The following is a 24,095-nucleotide window of genomic DNA, read 5'->3' on the forward strand; positions in this document are numbered from 1 at the left end:
ATAAAGCCCTGAGTGGGTTGAGGCCCTAATCTGGTGCAAGGCTAACCCGCTCAGGCAAAGCAATTCAGCGCTGCAACGATTCAGCGGAGATTCACACGGATGATCCCAGGAATGGTAGGCCTAACATACGATGACCGTCTGAGGATCCTGGGATTATATTCATTGGAGTTTAGGAGGTTGAGGGGAGATCTAATAGAAACTTACAAGATAATGAATGGCTGAGATAGGGTGGACGTAGGGAAGTTGTTTCCATTAGCAGGGGAGACTAGGACCCGGGGGCACAGCCTTAGAATAAAAAGGATTCACTTTAGAACAGAGATGAGGAGAAATTTCTTCAGCCAGAGAGTGGTGGGTCTGTGGAATTCATTGCCACAGAGGGCGGTGGAGGCCGGGATTTTGAGTGTCTTTCAGACAGAAGTTGATAAATTCTTGATTTCTCGAGGAATTAAGGGCTATGGAGAGAGAGCGGGTAAATGGAGTTGAAATCAGCCATGATTGAATGGTGGAATGGACTCAATGGGCCGAATGGCCTTACTTCCGCTCCTATGTCTTGTGGTCTTATGGAATAACACGCTATTATGAGGGCAGGAGCAAAACAAAAATGAGCGAAGGGGGCAGTTGAAAGTTCCATGTAACAAGATATGTGGATGAGATAGAGGTGGAGAGTAGAAAGAAGGGAGTGAGGGAAGAGTAGCTTTGGTTGTTTATGCTCAAGAACGTTGAGAGAAGAAAGGAAAAAACTTTCCTGAGATATTTGAACACACCAACTCCCACAAACAGCAACTTGCTAATGACCAAATAATCAAACTTTTTTCAGGGTAACTATTGGTTTGGAGACCAAGGGAAATAGTCAAACTCTTCTTTGAAATGCTGTTATGATTCTTTTGATTGCTTGCTAGAGAGTAGGCGCGGCCTTCATTTAATAATCTAATAATAATCTTTATCAGTGTCACAAGTAGGCTTACATTAACACTGCAATGAAGTTACTGTGAAAAGCCCCTAGTCGCCACACTCTGACACCTGTTCGGGCACACAGAGGGAGAATTCAGAATGTCCAATTCACCTAACCTGCACGTCTTTTGGGACTTGTGGGAGGAAACCGGAGCACCCGGAGGAAACCTATGCCGACACGGGGAGAACGTGCAGACTCCGCACAGACAGTGACCCAGGCGGGAATCGAACCTGGGACCCTGGTGCCGTGAAGCAGCAATGCTAACCACTGTGCTACCGTGCCTCACCTGAAAGACAGTGCAGCAGCCACTCAGCTCTGCACTGGGGGTGTTGGCCCGGAACGTTATACTAAAATCTATGGAGTGGAATTACTCAAATTGACCATTGAGTTTCCTTCATTACAACAATGACTGCATCGTAAGAAGTACCCTGTTGGCTGTAAAGCGCTTCCCGATGTCCTGACGTGGTGAAGACTGTGATATAACAGCCACCCATTTTTAGCTTTTCCTTTTGTCGTTCACTGATTTCAAGTATCGCACTATCTTGGCCACTGGTTTGTTTTGGATTAAATAGCACCCCCAGAAATTGTTGGCATGGACCATGGGGACTCGAGCTCTGCAAATGCTGTCACAATTTCCCACAGCATAGATGGAGAGACAGTAAGTGTGTACGACCGCCTGCTGATTATGCAGTGTAATTGTGCCATTTACTACAGCATCATTATCCTGAGAGCCTTTTAGGCTTCTTTCCATTTACCTGCAATTTCCCCCTGGAGAATCCTCTGTTCCATGTGGCCATTGTGAGGATAGTAATCTTAGTGCCACTCAACCACTTATGGGTCTTGATCAAACTTAATGTCACGCTGCAGTGGAACAGCTCCTAGCCTCCTGCTCATTGTGGTGCAATGTGCATCGAACCTTGGTTAGACAATATTTGGAGCATTGTGCATAATTCTGGTCTCCATGTTATAAAAAAGATAGTCACTAGAAATGTGAATTCACCAGCCTTATGGAACCAGAAGTGAGGGTTTACACTTAAGGGAAAGATTGAACAGACCGAGACTTTTCTCTGGAAAAGAGACGGCTGAGGGAGACCAGATAGAGGTCTTTAAAAACCTAAAAGAGTCTGCGAATGCTGATGTTCAAAGAGACTTGGGACGGCTGACCACACACAATCTTGCGCTGTTCAGCGTATTAAATATGCATGCAAGACGAGCTCACCAATTCTCGCAGCGGGGACAAGTGGGAAGTGGTGCATCTGTAAAAATTGATAAGAATCCATGTGGACATTCTGAATTTTCTTAGTTTCCTGAGGAAGTATAAGTGCTGTTGTGCTTTCTTGGTCATAGCGTCGACATAGGTGGACCTGGACAGATTGTTGGTGTTGTGTACCACTAGGAATTTGAAGCTGTCAATCATCTCCACCTCGGCCCCGTTGATGCTGACTGGGGTGTGTACAGTACTTTGCTTCCTGAAGTCAATGACTTAAATCAGCCATGATTGAATGGTGGAGTGGACTCGATGGGCCGAATGGCCTTACTTCCGCTCCTATGTCTTATGGTCTTACGGACCAGGTCCTTAGTTTTGCTGACATTGAGGCAGAGATTGTTGATATTGCACCACTCCACTAGGTTCTCAATCTCCCTCCTGTATTCTGACTCATCGTTGTCTGAGATCCGACCCATTATGGCGGTGTCATCAGCAAACTTGTAGATGGAGTTGGAGCTAAATTTTGCTACACATTCGTGTAAGTATAGTAGAGGGCGCAGTATGCAGTCTTGCGGGGCCCCGGTACTGAGGACAATCATGGAGGTGTTGTTGCTTATCCTTACTAATTGTGGTCTGTGGGTCAGGAAGACGACGATCCAGTTGCAGAGTGAGGAGCCAAGTCCTAGGTTTTGGAGCTTTGATATGAGCTTGGCTGAGGTTATGGTGTTGAAGGCGGAGCTGTGGTCAATAAATAGGAGTCTGATGTAGGAGTCCTTGTTGTCGAGATTCTCTAGGGATGAGTGTAGGGCCAGGGAGATGGTGTCTGCTGTGGACCGGTTGCGGTGGTATGCGAACTGCAGTGGATCAAGGCATTCTGGAAGTATGGAGTTGATGTGTCTCATGATCAACCTCTCGAAGCACTACATAATGATAATCCTCCATACCTTGATCCCCGCAACTTGCACTGCCGCTACCCAGTCTCAAGCACAGGTTGGCATTTCCAGACACTCCCCAAAGAGGACAATGCAGAGGCAACTCACCGTTAATCATGGAAGAAGTCTACCACGCCACTTATGTGCTGTTGTAAAAGTGAACGTTCTAATTTCTCACTGACTGAAACTTAATTTGAAGGGAGAACTTAATTCCAGCGAGGTGGCCTTTTAATGAGCACGCATGAGATGGTGATGTATGCAAACGTACTTCTCAACATTGTTCGTCAGGAAGCTTGACCCGCTTTTAAAGTGCCGAAAGCACAATTCCTGAAGTTCATCCTGGCTTCGGGAAACTAATATTTGACCTCACGGCAAATTAATTTCCCTGCCCGCCAATCTTCCTGCTGCTGGCAGGAATGAAAGATTCTGCCCTATATCGCGTTCCTTCACTGCCACTGGGTCAGAATCCCTCAACATCCTGACTTGGAAATATATCACCGTTCGTTCACTGCCACTGGGTCAAAATCACTCAACAATCTGATTTGGAAATACATCGCCATTCCTTCACTGCCGCTGAGGCAGAATCCGGGAACTCCCTCCCGAACAGCACAGTGAGTGTACCTTTTTATTTTAATTCATTCATGGGACGTGGGTATTGCATATCCCTAATTGCCCTTTGAGGGGACAGTTAAGAGTCAGTCACATTGCTATGGGTTTGGAGTCACATTAGTGAACCAGAGGTTTTTCCGACAATCAGCCTCATGGTCATCATTAGTCTTTCAATTCCAGATTTTTATTGAATTCAAATTTCACCATCAGCAGTGGCAGGATTCGAACCGGGGTCCCCAGAGAATTACTCTGGGTCTCTGGTTTGCTAGTCCAGCGACAATACCACTATGCCACCTCCTCCCCATGACCTACCCCACATGGACTACAGCGGTTCAAGAAGGCAGCTCACCATCACCTTCTGAAGGGCAACTGTGAATGTGCAATAAATGCCGGCCTAGCCAGCATCGCCCACATCCAATGAATAATGTTTAAAAAGCTATCACCATCTCCTGGTGTTCACAGTGTTAGGTTATACATCTCTAAACAGCTGTGGAGGCTGACCCTCAAACAGGGTCCAGATGTCACATAATGCTGCCATAACCAGCACTCGGGCTTGCCAGTTGAAGGCGCAGGTTTTGCTGGCTTTCTTTGGCTGATTGGTGGCCAAACAATTCCACGCCTCCCCCGGGCTCGCCAGACGTTATGTTCCCAGGTGCGTATGGATCCTGCCCACCAGCCGCCAGGTGGCAAACCTTGGCCACGATAAAGTGAAGCAAGCTGCGGCAGATTAGCGATGTTAGCCGTCGTTCAGTGGATACTTGATTTTGATTTGATTTGATTTGATTTATTGTCACATGTACCGAAGTACAGTGAAAAGCATTTTTCTGTGGCCAAGGAACGTACGCAGTACGTACACAGTAGACAAAAGAATAATCGACAGAGAACATTGACAAATGGGACATTGACAAACAGCGATTGGTTACAGTGCGGAACAAGGGGCCAAAGAAAGCAAATACATGAGCAAGAGCAGCATAGGGCAACGTGAATAGTGTTCTTACAGGGAACAGATCAGTCCGAGGGGGAGTCGTTGAGGAGTCTTGTAGCTGTGGGGAAGAAGCTGTTCCTATGTCTCGATGTGCGGGTCTTCAGACTTCTGTATCTTCTGCCTGATGGAAGGGTCTGGAAGAGGGCAAAGCCTGGGTGTGAGGGGTCTCTGACAATGCTGTCTGCCTTCCTGAGACAGCGGGAGGTGTAGACAGAATCAATGTGAGGGTGGCAAGCTTGTGTGATGCGTTGGGCTGAGTTTACCACACTCTGCAGTTTCTTGCGATCTTGGGCCGAGCAGTTACCATACCAGGCTGTGATGCAGCCAGATAGGATGCTCTCTGTTGCACTTCTGTCTCCCCATCAGAATGTTGTGTATTCAAATCCAAACAATCCACCCCCCTCCCCCCCGCCATACAGACTTTGAGCACAGAAGCTAGGCTGACATTTCAGTGCGGCAACTGAGTTATCCTGTACCACCGAAGTAGTAGGCCTCAGCAGAACAGGCTGCCATGAAGCTGGTTTGTGCAAATTAACCTTTGTCAAAAGCCGTGGGATTGTGCCGAAAGTGGTGTTTTAAGTGTGTGGAGAGTGTAGGATTTTAAAAATTGTTCAGTGTGAAAACCTTTTGAACAACACACACTTACCATTGGCAGGCAAGACTGGAGAAAACATCTGGGGGTTCAGGTTCCTGGAACAGCCTCAGGAGTTCTGGGTCTGAGGTGAGGTGTGCTAGGATCCGCAATTCAACGTGGGAAAAATCTGAAACGGAAAACAAAAATGAAAATGAATTTGGATGGGGAGTGGGTATATTTTACCCTGCTGCCCACAGCTGAGAGGTTTTGTATTCCGACTCTGCTGCCTGCAACCAGCAGACGAGACGTTGTAATGGTATTCAAAAAGCAAAATCCTGCAGGCGCTGAGAATCTAGGGGGGGAAAATGCAGAAAATGCTGGAATTACTCAGCGGGATGTGCAGCATGTGTGAAGGGACAAACAGAGCTGACGTTTCAGGTTGTGACCTTTCAGCAGAACTTTCAACCAGGGAACATCTGGAATCTCTTGCTGCCTTATCTGCTTCCTGAGCCTCACGTTTTGCCCCAGTCAGAAACTCACTGTCGATCTAATGCTCACTCATACAAAATCTTTCTTTTTTTAATAAGTTTAGAGTACTCAATTATTTTTTATTTTCCAATTAAGGGGCAATTTAGCATGGCCAATCCACCTAACCTGCACATCTTTGGGTTGTGGGGGTGAAACCCACGCAGACACGAGGAGAATGTGCAAACTCCACACGAATAGTAACCCAGGTCCGGGATTCGAACCCGGGTCCTGTTGCTCTTTTTAACTGGATACTGATATGACAGTTATTCATGATGATATTGCTTTTCAGAGTCGCCAGGTATCAAATGATACCACCACAAGGTTTTACCGGATATCGATCAAAGACCAAACAACCAGTTAGTTAGTTCAAGTTCAATGATTTACACACAAGAATTACTTCGACATGCAACATAAAACACTACAAGCTAAATTACACCTAACACTACAACAACCTGTACTTAACTTCAGGCACCCGGCTTTATGCAGAGGAACAAGGCCTTTGTTCAGATCTTGCGTGGCTGGGTCTGGAGAAGTGACTTCGTTTCTGCTGGGCTCATCCGTCTGGTAGCGATCGTTGGTTTTGAACTTGTCTTCTGGTCGTGATGCTACACTTGGTTTTAGGCGTAGGTCAGGGCCAAGCGAGACCAGGCACCGGGGCCAAGAGAGACTGAACACATGGCAGTGTCTCTCTTTATCCTTCTGGGGTTTCACGTCCTTTGGGCGGTCCTTAGCTTTGGACCTAATAATTCGGCAGGCTTCGATTACTGCCTTCGATTTTGGCCAATAATGGGGTGGGTGCCTTGATGGCGAGGCGTGTCCTGAGCGGTCATTGACCTTGGCTTTTTGGGCTCCCTGAGCAAAGGGAGTGGCGCCGATGAGTCTGTTTCTGTATCTGTTACCTGAGTAAATGCAAAGTAGCTGGGGTTTCGATAGCGTCTAGTTTTCTGAGTTGCCAATATACATAAGCTCTGAGCGTCTGAGTCCTGGGTTGACCATATTTCCCATAGTCCTTTAATTTAGAGTACCCAATTATTTTTTTTTCCAATTAAGGGACAATTTAGTGTTGCCAATCCACCTAACCTGCACACCTTTTGGGTTGTGGGGGTGAAACCCACGCAGAAACGGAGTGCAAACTCCACACGGACAGTGACCCAGGGCCGGGATTCGAACCCGGGTCCTCAGCGCCCTAGTCCCAATGCTATCCACTGTGCCATCGTGCTGCCCGCCTCACAGAATATAGTTGTGCATTAACGTGGCACCTTTCACAATCACAGAAGGTCCTCATCCACTTTACGGCTAATGAAATACATTAAAAGCTGTCGTCACTGTAGTAATGTAGGAAACTCTGCAGCCAATTTCCACATAGCAAGATCCCACAAACAAAAAAGTGATAATGTTACCCTTGCTCATCTTTGAAATAGTACCAAAAGATATTTTACATCCATATGAGGGAGCAGGTTTAGCATCTCATGCAAAAGACAGCACCTCTGACAATGCAGCATTCTTCATTCCTGCACTGGAGTATTAGCCTGGATGTGTTTGCTGAAGAGTGTGGGGTGGGACTTAACTTGGAAATCGTCTGATCCAGAGACAAGAATGCTACTTGAGTCAAGTACATATTATCACATTTGCAAAAAGTTCCATGAGGCACAAGAGTACGGGGAGGCGGCGGCGTAGTGGTATTGTCACTGGACTAGTAAACCAGAGACCCAGAGTAATGCTCTGGGGACCCCGGTTCAAATCCCGCCACTGCAAGTGGTGAAATCTGAATTTAATAAGTATCTGTAATTAAAAGTCTAATGATGAGCATGAAACCATTGTCGATTGTCGTAAAAACCCATCTCGTTCACTAATGTCCTTTAAGGAAGGAAATCTGCCATCCTTACCTGGTCTGGTCCAGTGAAAATACTACTCTGCTTATTAACTCCCCATGATAGCCCACCACTCTTTCAATAAATCAAATAAACCAGTTAAATTGAATAACCACCCTTTTAAAGGGAGCAGCTCTATATATCCTCTTTTAAAACCAATAAACTAACAAAAAGATAATTCGTTAGCAAAGAAAAACTTTGAAAGGAAACTTAATAAATTAAGTTAAAATGTTGTTTGAGAGGGTGATGATGCACCCATCATTTGCAGAAAGTTTGCAGCATACTGGCAGATACCACGTGCTCCCTCTCCAGGGACACCCAAGCACAAACGTAGCTGCAGAAAAGGGGTAGACAGTTGGGTCTAATGATCCCCGCCACAGCCTGCTGCCTGAACCTGTTGAGTGTCCAAGTGCTCAAGTCATTATGCAGTGAGTAAATGCCCCCAATTGTCGACCTTTAATTTATACAATGAACAAGGAGGGTCAGTATAAAGAGGACACGGATTTAAGATAATTGACTGTAGGTGTTGCCTCTCTAAACATCTCCACCTCTCTCTCCACCTTTTGGAATCTCCTAAAACATGCCTCTTTGACTAAGCTGCTGATCAGTGTCCGAATATCTCCTCAGGTGGCTCGGTGTCAACTTTATTTTAATAATCTCACTTGTGAATAAATGCAAATGTTGTAGTCGACTCACCAGGAAGGCCCCTTATGTTCCACTGCAGCCTGAGCTGGGCGAACCGATCTCAGCAGAGACCAGGAACAGCCACAATTAGCCTCAGGGCCAGGGGAAGGAAAACCAATTCAGAAGTTAGATGTGCAAGCATTAGGTAAAGCAAGGATAGGGCTTTGTTGTCATTTCATCGTTCTTTTTTACTATTTTATAGGTCGTGGGCTTCACTGACTAGGCCAGAATTTTATTGGCCATCACTAATTGCCCTTGAGAAAGTGATAGTGAGCTGCTTTCTTGAGCCGTTGCTGTCCATGTGATGTAGATGCATCCACGATGCCATTTGGGGCTGGAGTTCCAGGAATCTGACCCAGCAAGAGTGAAGGAACGATGATATGGTTCGAAGTCATCATGGTGAATGGCTTGGAGGGGAACTTGCAGGTGCTGATGTTCCCATGCATCAGTTGCCCTTGTCCACCTAGGTGGTTGAGGTCATGGGTTTGGATGGTGCTGTCAAAGGAAGATGGGTGAGTTGCTGCAGTGCAACTTGCAGATGGTACACACTGCTGGCAACGTGCAATGGTGATGGAGGGAGTGAATGTTGGAGGTGGTGGATGGGATGCTAATGATGCCGGGGGCGGGGGGGGGAGTCGAACTTCTTGAGTGCTGATGGGCAAGTGGCAAGTATTCAAGTGGCGACATTGGTGTAGTGGTTTTGTCGCTGAACTAGAAATCCAGGGTAAGCTCTAGGGACTGGGGTTCAAATCCCAGCATGGCAGATAAATTGAAATGTGAATTCAATTAAAATCTGTACTTAAAGTCAAATGAAAGCTATTATCATAAAAACTCATCTGGTTCACTAATGTTCATTAGGGAAGAAAATATATTGTCTGCCCTTACCTGGTCTGGCCTATATGTGACCCCAAATCCACAGCAATGTGGCTGACTCTTAACTGCCCCAAAGTGATGGGCCAGCAACACCCACATCCCGTGAACAAATAAAAATAAATCCCATCCACCTCCTGCTGGTGGACAGGCTTTGGGGAGTCAGGATGTGGGTTACTTGCCGCAGAATTCCCAACCTCTGACCTGCTCTTGTAGCCACGGTATTTATATTCCAATTCTCTTCCAGCACCTAGTGGTGCACTAAAGCAGACTTTCTATTAATTGCTGGAACAGGTCACTAGTCTGTGGCCAGAGTCTTATAGCTTGAGAGGCACCACTTCACATCAAGCGTGGGATGACCAAGGATCTTTCCCGCTCCTACCATCAGCTATTGGCGTGTTCGGATGAAGGTTGCCACGCCCAACCTGTTTGACTGCATTATAATTGCACCTTCCATGGCCATCAAGTCCTGGGGCGGGGACTCTGAGTGTTATAACCTGCCTACTGACGATTGGCTGGGGACTAATGACTATCCCACAATCCTATGGGAGTATGAACTTCCCCAATGAGGGGGGCGGAGAAACTCCTACTATAAATAAGCTGGCCAGTCCAGGAACCAGGAGGAAGGAGAAGGTAGCAAGGGAAGTTACTGCTACTGCTATGTATATATTGTTATAGTAAATAAACTTTATTATTTTGTATCCTTAAAACTCGTGCTGGATTCTTCGTGGCCCTCACAAAACTGGCGACGAAGGTAAAAGTGAATAGCTGTCTACACTGCTGAAGCCACCTCCCTGGATTTTTGTTGGATACAGGTTGGAAGTTGTTTTCTATTATACCATGCCTCTGTACGGACGTTTGGATGTTTTTGATGCTGCGCTGGAAAGCTGGAACCAGTACACGCAACGGATGCGTTACTATTTCCGGGCAAACAATATCACTGAAAACGAGCGCCAGGTGGTCATATTGCTCACCGCCTGCGGCCCGCATACGTTTGGGGTGATTAGGAGCCTTACGTACCCAGCTGCGCCGGACACCAAAACGTTTGACGAACTTGTGAATATAGTGGGGCAACACTTTAACCCAACCCCGTCCACGATAGTCCAGCGTTACCGGTTTAATACCGCTGAGAGGACCCCTGGAGAATCCCTTGCCGATTTTTTATCCAGGCTACGCGGGATTGCGGAATACTGTGACTATGGTGAGACCTTGTCAGAAATGTTACGCGACCGTTTGGTTTGCGGTATTAACAATGCGGCCACCCAGAGAAAGTTGTTAGCGGAGCCAACATTGACTTTTCAACAGGCAATCCAAATAGTCTTGTCCCGAGAGAGCGCAGAGCGAGGAGTACAGGAGCTACAGGGAATGGAAGTGCATGCCTTGGGGCGAAACCCTTTCCGCCCAAAAACGTCCCCCCGCACTCCTGCGGTACCTTGGGCGAGGCAACGACCAGACCGACGCCAGTGGCCATCGGACATTCCTCCCCGAAGGGAGCCTTCTCCAGAGCCAATGGATGAGGAGCCATGTCCGTGTCAGACTTGTAGGCGCCGACCCCGTTGCGGACGGCGGTCCTGGGGACGCCAGAGGCGCCGTCGTTCCGACCGAAACTGGGACCAGCCCAGGGGCCGTAACTGGGACCAGCCCAGAGGCCGTACCTTCCATGTGGATGAACCTGCGGCAACCACTCCTGAGGACGTGGAGACGGAGGACGACTGCCTGCAGCTGCATTGTGTGGCAGCTCCCCGTGTGGCCCCCATTAAGGTGACAGTACGGGTCAATGGCCACCCGCTGGAGATGGAGTTGGATACTGGCGCAGCGGTCTCCGTGATCGCCCAGAGGACATTCAACCGCATCAAGCAGGGTATACAGACCCTTACACTAACTGACTCACAGGCCAGGTTGGCCACCTACACGGGGGAACCACTGGACATTGCAGGAACTACAATGACCCCTGTTGTCTATGGACGCCAGGAGGGGCGTTTCCCACTTACCGTAGTGCGTGGCCATGGGCCCAGCCTGTTGGGTCGGGACTGGTTGCGCCATTTGCGGTTGCAATGGCAGCACATCCTCCAAACAGTTTCTGGAGGGTTGACTGAGGTGCTAGGACGATACCCAGAGGTATTCCAGCCTGGTCTGGGGAAAATAAAAGGGGCCGTAGCCCGTATCCAAGTTGAACCAGGAGCCACACCGCGCTATTTCCGGGCGCGCCCAGTGCCTTACGCTTTGCTCGAGAAGGTAGAAGGGGAGCTCACTCGTTTGGAGAGTTTGGGTATTATCAGGCCCGTCCGTTTTGCTGACTGGGCAGCACCAATTGTGCCAGTAATGAAGCCAGATGCCACAGTTCGCTTGTGTGGCGACTATAAACTTACAGTGAATACAGTTTCCCGGCTCGACCGATACCCAATGCCTCGCATAGAGGATCTCTATGCGAAACTTGCAGGCGGACTCTCATTCACAAAATTAGATATGAGTCACGCCTACCTGCAGTTGGAGCTGGACCCTGCTTCCCGACCATATGTAACAATTAACACACACCGGGGCCTGTATGAATATACACGGTTGCCCTTTGGAGTATCCTCTGCCTGCGCAATTTTTCAACGTGTTATGGAGGGCATTTTGAGAGGTTTACCACGTGTGGCTGTCTACCTAGATGACGTGTTGATTACAGGGACGTCGGAGCAAGAGCATTTGGAAAATCTGGAGGCTGTCCTTAAACGCCTTTCGGAGGCTGGAGTCCGTTTACGTCACACAAAGTGCGTATTTCAGGCAAAAGAAGTAGTCTACCTAGGTTATCGGGTGGACCGCGAGGGTCTGCACCCCGTCGCAGAGAAGGTGCGTGCAATTCAACATGCCCCCACCCCGACTGACACTTCGCATCTTCGTTCTTTTCTCGGTCTCGTAAACTATTACGGGAAGTTCCTCCCCAATCTGGCAACTACGCTGGCCCCCTTACACCTGCTGCTAAAGAAAAATCACACCTGGGTTTGGGGTCAGCCGCAAGAAACCGCTTTCCGGTGGGTAAAGCAACAATTGTCGTCGTCTGGGTTACTAACCCACTATGATCCGGGAAAGCCTTTGCTCGTCACATGTGATGCATCCCCGTATGGTATTGGGGCTGTCCTGTCCCACAAGATGGAGAACGGGGCCGAGCGACCGATAGCTTTCGCCTCCCGCACATTGACTGCGGCGGAGAAGAAGTACGCGCAGATCGAGAAGGAGGGCCTGGCAGTGGTTTTCGCGGTGAAACGCTTCCACCAGTATGTGTACGGCCGCCATTTCACTATCGTCACTGATCATAAGCCCCTGCTGGGACTCTTCAGAGAGGATAAGCCGATACCGCCCATTGCTTCTGCATGGATCCAGCGCTGGGCTTTGTTGCTTGCTGCATATGAGTATTCTCTGGAGCACAAACCAGGTACGCAGATAGCAAATGCCGACGCACTGAGCCGATTGCCTTTATCGACCGGCCCCATGTCGACCCCCACGACCGGTGAGGTGGTCGCAACCCTAAATTTTATGGACACCTTGCCTGTCACGGCATCACAGATCCGTGAGTGGACCCAGACGGAGCCAGTCCTGTCAAAGGTTCGGCACATAGTCCTGTATGGTGGGCAGCATAGACCGCTCCCAGGCGAGTTACGGGCATTTTCCTCCAAGCTGTCAGAGTTCAGCGTGGAAGACGGCATCCTCTTGTGGGGGACACGTGTGGTTGTCCCGGAAAAAGGCCAGGAGCTGATATTATCAGACTTGCACAATGGGCATCCGGGCGTGACCAAGATGAAAATGTTGGCCCGGAGTTATGTCTGGTGGCCAGGCCTCGACACCGACATTGAGAAGGTGGCCCAAAACTGCTCCATTTGCCAGGAGCATCAGAAGCTTCCGCCGGCCGCGCCCCTACATCACTGGTAATGGCCAGGGCGGCCTTGGGCACGCTTACATGCAGATTTCGCAGGCCCTTTTCAGGGATCCATGTTCCTTCTACTAATTGACGCCCAGTCCAAATGGCTGGAGGTGCATAAGATGCAGGGGACAACGTCCTGCGCAACAATTGAAAAAATGCGTTTATCATTTAGCACGCATGGCCTCCCCGAGGTGCTGGTCACGGATAATGGCACTCCATTCACGAGTGAGGAGTTTGCTAGGTTTACAAAGATGAACGGCATCCGCCATATCCGCACTGCCCCTTACCACCCGGCTTCAAATGGGTTGGCAGAGCGTGCAGTGCAAACATTCAAAAGAGGCCTAAAGAAGCAGTCTTCCGGATCAATGGACACGAGACTGGCTCGGTTTTTGTTTACGTACAGGACCACACCCCATACAGTGACTGGGGTAGCTCCCGCAGAACTCCTAATGGGCTGGAGACTTCGCACCCGCCTTAGTATGGTCTTCCCGGACATTGGCGCAAAGGTACGCCGCACACAAGAACGGCAGGGACCGGGATTGTCTCAGCATCGTCCGATTCGGCAGTTTGCGCCCGGTGACCCAGTATTCGTGCGGAATTTTGCTGGTGGTGCCCAATGGGTTCCTGGGGTAATCTTTCGCCAAACGGGCCCTATATCGTACCAAGTGCAAGCCCAGGGTCGTCTCCAGCGAAAACATGTAGACCACGTCCGGTCCAGAAGATCATCCCCGCAAAAGATTCCCCGCCCCCGGAGCTCAGTTCAACAGCGGCAAAGACCAGAAACAAGGGACGGTAGTCCTCCAAATCTTCCACTGGTGCCTCACTCAAAGCCTGCGCAGGTCATGACGGGACCGAATGGGGACAGAGACGCTGACATGACGGAGGCAGCAGACTCTGACTCCGAGATGGAGACACAGGATGAATCAGAGGGGGAATCCTCGGGTCCACAGGCCGTGGATGTACAACCGCGCCGTTCATCACGGAAGCGCCGGTCTCCGTCTCGTTATACGCCGCCTGATCCAGCGCCGCGTGCAAATGGCGTCCGGCCTGCGGCCAAACGAGTTCGACGCCTTCCTTCGCCAGGGCCTACGGTGGATTCCTTGGACTTTGGGGGGGAGGGATGTTATAACCTGCCTACTGACGATTGGCTGGGGACTAATGACTATCCCACAATCCTATGGGAGTATGAACTTCCCCAATGAGGGGGGCGGAGAAACTCCTACTATAAATAAGCTGGCCAGTCCAGGAACCAGGAGGAAGGAGAAGGTAGCAAGGAAAGTTACTGCTACTGCTATGTATATATTGTTATAGTAAATAAACTTTATTATTTTGTATCCTTAAAACTCGTGCTGGATTCTTCGGGGCCCTTACAAAACTGAGCTTCTGGTCCAGAGGCAGGGTTGCTACCCATTATGCCACCGAGCCTCCCCGTCTATTCAGTTTTTGGTCAATGGTAACCCCCAGGTTGTTGATAGTGGGGGCTGCGATGGTAGTGCCATTGAACGTCAAGTGGAGATGGTTGAATTTTTTTTTTCATTTAGAGTACCCAATTATTATTTTTTTCCAAATCTACCTACCCTGCACACCTTTGGGTTGAGGGGGTGAAACCCTCGTAGTCACGGGGAGAATGTGCAAACTCCACACGGACAGTGACCCGGGGCTGGGATCGAACCCGGGTCCTCAGCGCCGTGAGGCAGCATAATTCAATTTTCTCTCGTTGATGATGATCATTTTCTGGCACTTGTGTGGCATGAATGTTGTTTGCCACGTATCAGCCTGAATGCTGTGTGCAGGTCTTGCTGCTAATGGACACGGGCTGCTTCAGTATCTGAGCAGTCACGAATGGTGCTGAACATTGTGCAATCATCAGTGAACATCCCCACTTCTGAGCTGATGTTGGAAGGACGGTCATTGATGAAGCAGCTGGAGATGGTTGTGTCCAGGACACCCCCTGAGGAACTCCTGCAATGCTGCCCTGGGACTGAGATGATTGACCTCCAACCACCACCACTCTTTGTGCCGGGTATAACTCCAATCAGCGGAGAATTTTCTGTTGATTCCCATTGACTCCAGTTTAGCTAGGGCTCCTTGATGCCATACTGTCAAATGCTGCCTTGATGTCAAGACCAGTCACTCTCACCTCACCTCTGGCATTCAGCATTTTGTCCATGTTTGAACAAAGGCTGTAATGAAGTCAGGAGCTGAGTGGCCCTGGCAGAACCCAAACTGAGCATCAATGAGCAGATTGCCTCTGAGAAAGTGTCGCTTGATAGTGCTGTCGATGGCCCCTTCCATCACTTTACTGACGACCAAGATAATTGGCTGGATTGAATTTGTCCTGCTTTTTGCGGATAGGTCATACCTGGGCAATTTTCCACATTGCCGGGTAGATGCCAGTGTTGCAGCTGGACTGGAACAGCTTGGCTAAGGGTGAGGCAAGTTCTGGAGCACAAGTCTTCAGTCCTATTGCTGGAATGCTGCCAGCACCCATTGCTTTTACAGTATTCATTGTCTGCAGCTGTTTCTGATATTACAGGGAGTTAACCTGAACTGGCTGAAGACTGGCATCAGTGATGCTGGGGACATCTGGGGAAGGCGGAGATGGATCACCCACTCGGCACTTCAGGCTGAAGATTGTTGCGAATGCTTCAGCCTTATCTTTTGCACTGTTGTGCTGGGCTCCTCCATCATTGAGGATGGGGATATCTGTAGAGCATCCTCCTCCTCCTGCAAGTTGTTTAATTGTCCACTACCATTCAGCACTGGATGTAGCAGGACTGCAGAGCTTAGATCTGATTAGTTGATTGTGGGATCTCTTAGATCTGTCTATCGCGTGCTGCTTTCCCCGTTTGGCATGCAAATAGCTTCACCTGGTTGACAGAGCATCTTTAAGTATGCCTGGTGTTGCTCCTGGCATACCCTCCTACACGCTGGGCAGCACGGTAGCACAAGTGGATAGCACTGTGGCTTCACAGCGCCAGGGTCCCAGGTTCGATTCCCCGCTGGGTCACTGTCTGTGCGGAGTCTGCACGTTCTCCCAGGGTCTGCGTGGGTTTCCTCCGGGTGCTCCGGTTTCTCCCACAGTCCAAAGACGTGCAGGTTAGGTGGATTGGCCATGATAAACAAATTGCCCTGAGTGACCAAAAAGACTAGGAGGGGCTATTGGGTTACGGGGATAGGGTGAAAGTGAGGGCTTAAATGGATCGGTGCAGACTCGATGGGCCGAATGGCCTCCTTCTGCACTGTATGTTCTATGTTCTTCATTGGACCAGGGTTGATCCACTGGTTTGTTGGCAATGGTAGAGTGGGGGATATGGTAGATTGGGCCATGAAGTTACAAATTGTGGTTGTATGCAACTCCTCTGCTACTGATGGCACACAGTGCCTTATGGATGCCCAGTTTTGAGTTAGTTCTGTTCAAAATCTATCCAGTTTAGCATGATGTTGGTGCCGCACAACACAATGGAGGGTATCATTGATGTGAACCCAGGGCTTTGTCTCCACAAGGATTGTGCAGTGGCCATTTCTGCCGATACCTCATGGACAGATGTATCTGCGGCTGGCAGGTTGGTGAGAATAAGGTCAGAATGGTGAAGAATCAGGCAACATTGGGTCAAAGATTTATTGGGGGGAGGGGCATTCGGCCTATCGTGTTGCGCTTGCTCTTTGAAAGAGTTATCCAATTAGCTCAACTTGCTCCGTAGTCCTGCAATTTTCTCCTTTTCAAGTATTCATCTCATTCCGATTTGAAAGTTATTATTGGATCTCCTTCAGGCAGCTCATTCCAGATCACAAAACACTGTATAAAAATATTCTTCTTATCGCACCTCAGATTCCTTTGCCAGTTCCTTTCAATCTGTGGTCTCTGATTACCGATCCATCCCCAGCGGAAACAGTCCCCCATTGGTTACTCCAAGTCTTTGTAAGTTTGTGCAGGAAAGCAGAACGGAACAAGGACAAAAAAATAAAATGGAACAACATTAGCGCAGGAAATCAGTCGATGAGTCTATTTATCAAAACCAAAAATCTAAAAATATTTCTACTCAAATGGTGTGCTGAACTGCTGCCACCTACTGCTCGGTAAGCATCTCTGCCGGCAGGTTGGGAGGCTAAAATCTATTTATAAATAACAATGTCAATGGTGAAATTAGGGACCTGTGTGTGAGCAGGTCAAGAGGAGTGAGATTGGCAGTCTGTCGCCATCTTATAAATGCCCTGCTGTACTGCGTCAAACACTGGGATACTGCACAGACAGTGGATTCAAACTCATGGCTAGTGCTGAACACACAAAGTACAACTTTATATTGAGATAAAGAATATATAACGGTTCAGTCAGAGAACAATGATCGTGGGTGGTTTACTAGGCATCTCGATGGGGAAGGATGCACTATCAATTACGACGAGACGAGAGTAGAATGTAATCGAGGCTTTTTTACACAGAGATGTGTGGCCTCCTACAGCAGCTTACGAAATGGCTGCTGTTCGGAGAGCACACACATTTATACTCCGCCTACTGGGCGGAGCCAGCAGGCAGGGATCTACCCCAGTACCTGTAGTACAGGGGCCTTACCGTAATACCCATATATACAATATAATACAACAGTGGTGACTACCACAGGGCGAGAGGCATAAATCATCGCCCCATATCATTACATTATTTGAAGGCAAATAAAGCAATGAAAGAAAAATTAGCATTTGTATCTTATCTTTGACCATCTCAGGAATGTCTCAAAGTGTTTTACAGTACTATCGAAGGGCAAACATTAGCACATAGAACATAAGAAATAGCTAGAGGAGTAGACTTGATGGCCCCTTGAGCATTCAATACGATCATGAGAGGTCACCTTTCAGCTCGATCCAATATCCTTTGATTCCCTTAGAAACTGACTGAGATCCACTAATCTCTGCGGAAGATTCACAACCCTTTGAGTGAAGAAATGTCTCCTCATCTCAGAGAGCTGTGGATCTCAGGCAGAGATCCAAGTCGACCTCTTATCCTGAGATTACGTTCCATAGTTCTGGACTCTCAGCCAGGAAAAAGAGTCTCTTAGTAACATCAAACCCTCTCTGAATCTTATACCTGTCAATGAGATTGACAGCACCATCCAAACATAGATGATTTGGAGATGGGGACCAAGTGCAATGTGTCCAAGTTTGCAGCCGACACTAAGATGAGCGGTAAAGCAAAAAGTGTAGAGGATACTGGAAGTCTGCAGAGGGATTTGGATAGTTTAAGTGAATGGGCTAGGGTCTGGCAGATGGAATACAATGTTGACAAATGTGAGGTTATCCATTTTGGTAGGAATAACAGCAATAGGGATTATTATTTAAATGATAAATTATTAAAACATGCTGCTATGCAGAGAGACCTGGGTGGCCTAGTGCATGAGTCACAAAAAGTTGGTTTACAGGTGCAACAGGTGATTAAGAAGGCGAATGGAGTTTTGTCCTTCATTGCTAGAGGGATGGAATTTAAGACAAGGGAGGTTATGCTGCCACTGTACAAGCCACACCTGGAGTATTGTGTTCAGTTTTGGTCTCCTTACCTGAGAAAGGTCATACTGGCGCTGGAGGGTGTGCAGAGGAGATTCACTCGGTTAATCCCAGAGTTGAGGGGGTTGGATTACGAGGAGAGGTTGAGTAGGCTGGGACTGTAATCATTGGAATTTAGAAGGATGTGGGGGGATCCTATAGAAACATATAAAATTATGAAGGGAATAGATAGGATAGATGCGGGCAGGTTGTTTCCACTGGTGGGTGAAAGCAGAACTAGGGGGCACAGCCTCAAAATAAGGGGAAGTAGATTTAGGACTGACCTTAGGAGGAACTTCTTCACCCAAAGGGTTGTGAATCTATGGAATTCCCTGCCCAGTGAAGCAGTTGAGGCTCCTTCATTAAATGCTTTCAATGAATGAAATGAAATGAAAATCGCTTATTGTCACAAGTAGGCTTCAAATGAAGTTACTGTGAAAAGTCCCCAGTCGCCACATTCCAGCGCCTGTTCGGGGAGGCTGGTATGGGAATTGAACCGTGCTGCTGGCCTGCCTTGGTCTGCTTAAAAAGCCAGCTCTTTAGCCCTGTGCTAAACCAGCCCCAAGATAAAGATCAAAAGTTTTTTGAAGAATAAAGGAATAATGGGTAATGGTGTTCGGGCGGGAAAGTGGAGCTGAATCCACAAAAGATCAGCCATGATCTCATTGAATGGCGGAGCAGGCTTGAAGGGCCAGATGGCCTACTCCTGCTCCTGGTTCTTATGAGCCCGCACTCATTTAAGCTCCAAAGTATATCAGCCCATTCCATTCAATCTCTCCTCATTGGACAATCCCCTCATTCCAGAAACCAATTTAGCAAAATCTAAAGCAAGTCTATACACCGTCATGCATGGAGACCAAAAGCTGTACACAGTACTCCATGTATGGCCGTACTAAGGCCCTGCACAATTGCAGCAAGACTCCCTTGCTGTTGTACTCAAGTCCCCTTACAATAAAGACCAACATATCTTATATGAACATAGAAAATAGGAACAGCAGTAAGCCATTCTGCCCCTCGAGACTGCTTCATCATTCAATAAGGTCCTGACAGATCTGTTTGCATTGAGTTCCTAATTCCCATATACCCTTGAAAATCTATGATTTCCTTGCCCAACAAAAATCTATGTACCTCTGCCTTAAAAATATTCAGTGACCCCACTTCCACTGCTTCCTGAGGAAAGGAATTCCAAAGTCTCGCAACCCTCAGAGACAAAAATTCTCCTCATCTCGAACCTAAAAGGGCAACCCTGAACCTTTAAAACAGTGACTGCTAGTTCTGGGCTCATCCACAAGAGGGAACATAATTTCTGTGTCTACCTTGTCAATATCATTCAGGATCTTATGTACTTCAATCAGGTCATCCTTCACTCTTCGAAACTCTAGTGGAAACAAGCCCAGCCTTTCCAACACATTTGTCTCCCTAACTGCCTGCTCAAGCTGCATGTTTACTTTCTGTGTTTTGTAGGACAGTCAGGTCCTTCTGAACAACAATATTTAATTATTTCTTACCATTTAAAATGTACTCTGTTATTCTACTTTTCCTATCAAAGTGAATAACCGTATACTTCTCCTAAAACACTATTCTCCGGCCTTCCAATCGCGGCAACGGGAGGCGGCGCGACGTTCGCTGGTGGTGGGGTTCTCTGCGTCTGCCACTAACAATGGGAATTCCTGTTGAAGCCACCCTACGCCGCTGGGTAAGCCGCGGGCGGGGATACGTTGTTGGCGAAACCAGAGAATCCCGCCGCCAGCCAACGGCCAGAGAATTCCGGCCCATAACCGTCGTTGCTGTTGGAATGCCTTTGTTTTTAAATTTTAAAAAATTCGGAAGTAGCAAATTGCGGAGGTGGGCAAAAATAAAAGCAGACAAAAGCCTATAATAGTTTTAAATTCCCTTGACATTCCTTTCTTCCCCAGCTCCTGGTTTTTGAAGTTTCCAAACTTTCTAATCAGGAGTCTATTTCAACAGTCACCATCTCCCACACTATCATAACCACACTCTCACTCTGTCACACAATTCTCCTGATAATAATGCAGCACTGCCAATATGGAAATAAAGTTGAGACGTATGCTGCAATCCTTCTGTCTTCTGGTACACAGTACAATTCAATTTATACAAATATCTGGCTGATTGCTTCCATTCCAATGATTACAGTTAAGTGGGAATCAAGCTAAGCTGCCACTTCTTTCTCCCCCCCCCCCCCCCTCATCTCACCCTATCAACGCATGATTCTATTCCTCTCTGCCTCTTGTGCCTATCCAGCTCCTCCATTCTTGGAGAGGAATTTCCCAGAACGTTTTGTCCAATATTGGCCCTTGTTTTTTACGCTGATGGATCACATGATTGAGCATGGGCTGGGGAAATATGTTCAGTCAGGATGTTCGAGGCACCATGATGCATGGGGCAGACCAAATGGACCAGTCTGTCTTTTCCCGCCGTTCAAATTCATATTTTTTGCAAATGCATAATTGACACATTAAATTAGTTTGATGGATAAGGATCTGTGACACTTGAACATTGCTGAATAGAGAGACATGTCGTTGAAGCTTTTGCCTTGCACTCATGAGGGCAAACCCAAGAATGCAAAATTGCAAATGGTTACAACCATTTATACTACAGGAGAAAAGGATGGCTCTGATTGGCCAAGACGTTGCCATGGAGAAAGCAACAGAAAACTATAGGCTCCTGGGTAATTCTAAAGCGGAGCAAGAATGGAACATATTCCTTTTATTTGCAGAGAATAGGTCCCTGCATATAAATGTATGTTGCTCCTAGCAAATGTAAATTAGCCAAGTTACAAGCTTGACTGATGATCTTAAATTGGTTGTTAGTGTGGCTAATAGAGCACTCCAGATTGTTCAGCTAGTGCTGCCTGATGCACGATCAATTGCACAGAGACGAGAGTTGAATACAACTGAGGCTTTATTACTCTAAGATGTGTGGCCTCCTACAGCAGCTGGTGAAATGGCTGCTGTATAGGGAGCACACATATTTATACTCTGCCTACTGGGCGGAGCCAGCAGACAGGGACTACTCCCGTACCTGTAGTACAGGGCCTTAACACACATCTCCTAACATATACAACAGTGGTGATTACCACACTGCCCAATCACAGAATCACAACTAACAATAGAAAGTTTGTTGTGTTTCACCAGCGTGAGCTGACTGAGTACAGTCTGTACTCCGCCTATTACGACCAGCGTGAGCTGATTGAGTACAGTCTGTACTCCGCCTATTACGATCAACCAAAGAAACGCGCTGTTTGATTTGATCAGTCAAACACGGTGATGTACAGCTTACGTACCTGGCATTGTACCGACACTGAAATTCATACAATGTTGCTCAATTGTGTAGTAGGTAGAGATCTTTCGTGGATTGATGGCAGCATCCTGTTAGTAAAAAGACCACACAGGTAGCCACTGCATAGTAGAATCATGGATTGGCTGTTGTTTGAATTTTTTACATACTTTGCCTTTCCAGAGTAATTTGGGACTGATCAGGGGCGGGATGCTCCGCCCCACCGCGCCATATTTCTACCTCACCACGCCGGCGGGATGCTCCGTTTCACCAGCCGGTCAATGGGGTTTCCCATAGTGGGCAGCCCTACGCCGTCGGGAAACCCCCGGGCGCTGGCAAAATGGAGCATCCCGCCGGCGGAGAATCCCGCCCCAGGTGTTTCTCAGGTCTGAAAGTGGCAGCCTTTGGCCCATTTGTGAGTTTGTGGACACACGGCAATGATCTGATTTGGTCTGTCGAACATAATGGGCTGGGTTCCCTGTGGTGGGATCCTCTGTTTCGCTCGCAGCGCACTCACGCCCGCGGATATCCTGACGGCGTGGGGGTGCCCTCAGTGGGAAACCCCCGTGAGCCGGCTGCCAGGACGGAGAATCCCGCTGCCGGCACGGAGAATCCTGCTGCCGGCGGGGGCGCGTCGCACCAGAAAACAAGTGCAGCGGGACAGAGGATCCCCGTCCAATAAATTTGTGGTTCCAATTTTTACAGCTTTATGGACGACCAAACCACATCCCAAAAGGCCAATGTCACTGGTGCCACGCAGTTCACTGAAGAATCTGATGATGCTGAAAAACTCCGTAGAAAATCATAAACAGCATGGCCAATAGCTCACAAGATATATCAGTAAGAAGATAACTCAGGGACGGTGATAACCAAAGACAGCCAGCAACTGGTGAACACTGTCCAAAACCATTGGGAAGGATTGTCCACTCCCCCCGTGGCGTGTTTTGAGGCGGTGATGGCAGCCCGCCATTGCCCTGCAGCGGGACCTTCTGGTCCTACCGGTGTCATTGGGGTTCCCGTTGTTGGCACTTCCCTCCACCAGGCAACCTGTGGGTTTAGGGATGAGAAAGGAGAGGAATTCTTTCTAAAACGCCAATGGCTAGTTGGCAAGAAAGAAAGACAGAAACCAAAGTCTAAGTTATCCAGCAGATGCCGCCTGCAGAATCTCTCTTTGATCATCATCTGTTTCCCCTTTATATGCGCCCAATGATGTGCTTACCCTATTAACCTCTAATTACTAACTTAATAACTTGTTGACAATTAACTCTTTCCCATCCTAACATTCTTCTCCCATGAGTCTTAGCCGCATCTTCAGACCACTCACGCCTTGGACCTCTCATTGCCTCCTGATGGAGGGAGTGCCATTCCATGTTCGAGACAGGTTATTGCTCTGGGCAAACCCATGGTTAGGGTTAAAATCCCTCACGGGATCTAACCTGACAGGGAGTGGAACCAGGATTGGCTCCCCCTATCTGGGGGAGCCTGGGAAATTGGCCAAAACATCCCCTCTGAGTTCACGCCGTGTGCTCAACCTTTTTGATCAGACTAAGGTGCTGAAATGTGCTGCATTAAACCTTGTTACTTTCCCATAGTATTTGCATCCGTTCCAGCAAAGGCAAATGGGAGCGGGTAGGTGAGAGGCTGGCATTGGAAAGTATCTGAGAGCGAGCTGGGGTTTCTGGATGTTAGGCCTGATTTGTGAGTGCTAGGGAGTGTTGTCACCTCTGGTCCGATTGCCAATCACCTGAAATTGGTGCCCTCTGGTTCTGTACACTCTCATCAGCGGCTACAGTTTCTCCCGATCGACTCTGTGCAGACCCCTCATGATTTTGAATACCTCTATCAAATCTATCTTGCTCTCCTCCAAGGACAGCTCCAGCTCCTCCAATCTATCCACGTAACTGAAGTTCCTCATTCCGCAAACCATTCTCGGGAATCTTTTCTGCGTCCTCTCCCAAGACTTTTCACTTTCTCTGAAGTGTGATGCCCAGAATTGGATGCAATACTCTGGTTTAGACCAGGACAGTTTTATTAAAGCTTCACCATAATTTCCTTGCATTTGCGCTCTACTCCCCTATTTACAACGCCCAGGTTCCTGTCTGCATTCCTCGCCAATTTCCCATCCTGCACTGCCACCTTAAATGACTTATGCA

General features: G+C 48.1%; 1 protein-coding gene across 1 annotated transcript in view; it reads right to left on the reverse strand.

Moving 5' to 3' along the window:
* poln (polymerase (DNA directed) nu) overlaps positions 1–24,095 on the reverse strand; it is a 459,972-nt gene that overhangs the window by 98,397 nt on the left and 337,480 nt on the right. Inside the window, exon 10 of the mRNA XM_072517547.1 lies at positions 5,332–5,446. Coding sequence (XP_072373648.1) covers positions 5,332–5,446 — 115 coding nt within the window. The remainder of the gene's footprint in view (positions 1–5,331; positions 5,447–24,095) is intronic.

The sequence above is a fragment of the Scyliorhinus torazame genome, chromosome 9 (genome assembly GCF_047496885.1).
Source record: "Scyliorhinus torazame isolate Kashiwa2021f chromosome 9, sScyTor2.1, whole genome shotgun sequence".
Taxonomy (NCBI): domain Eukaryota; kingdom Metazoa; phylum Chordata; class Chondrichthyes; order Carcharhiniformes; family Scyliorhinidae; genus Scyliorhinus; species Scyliorhinus torazame.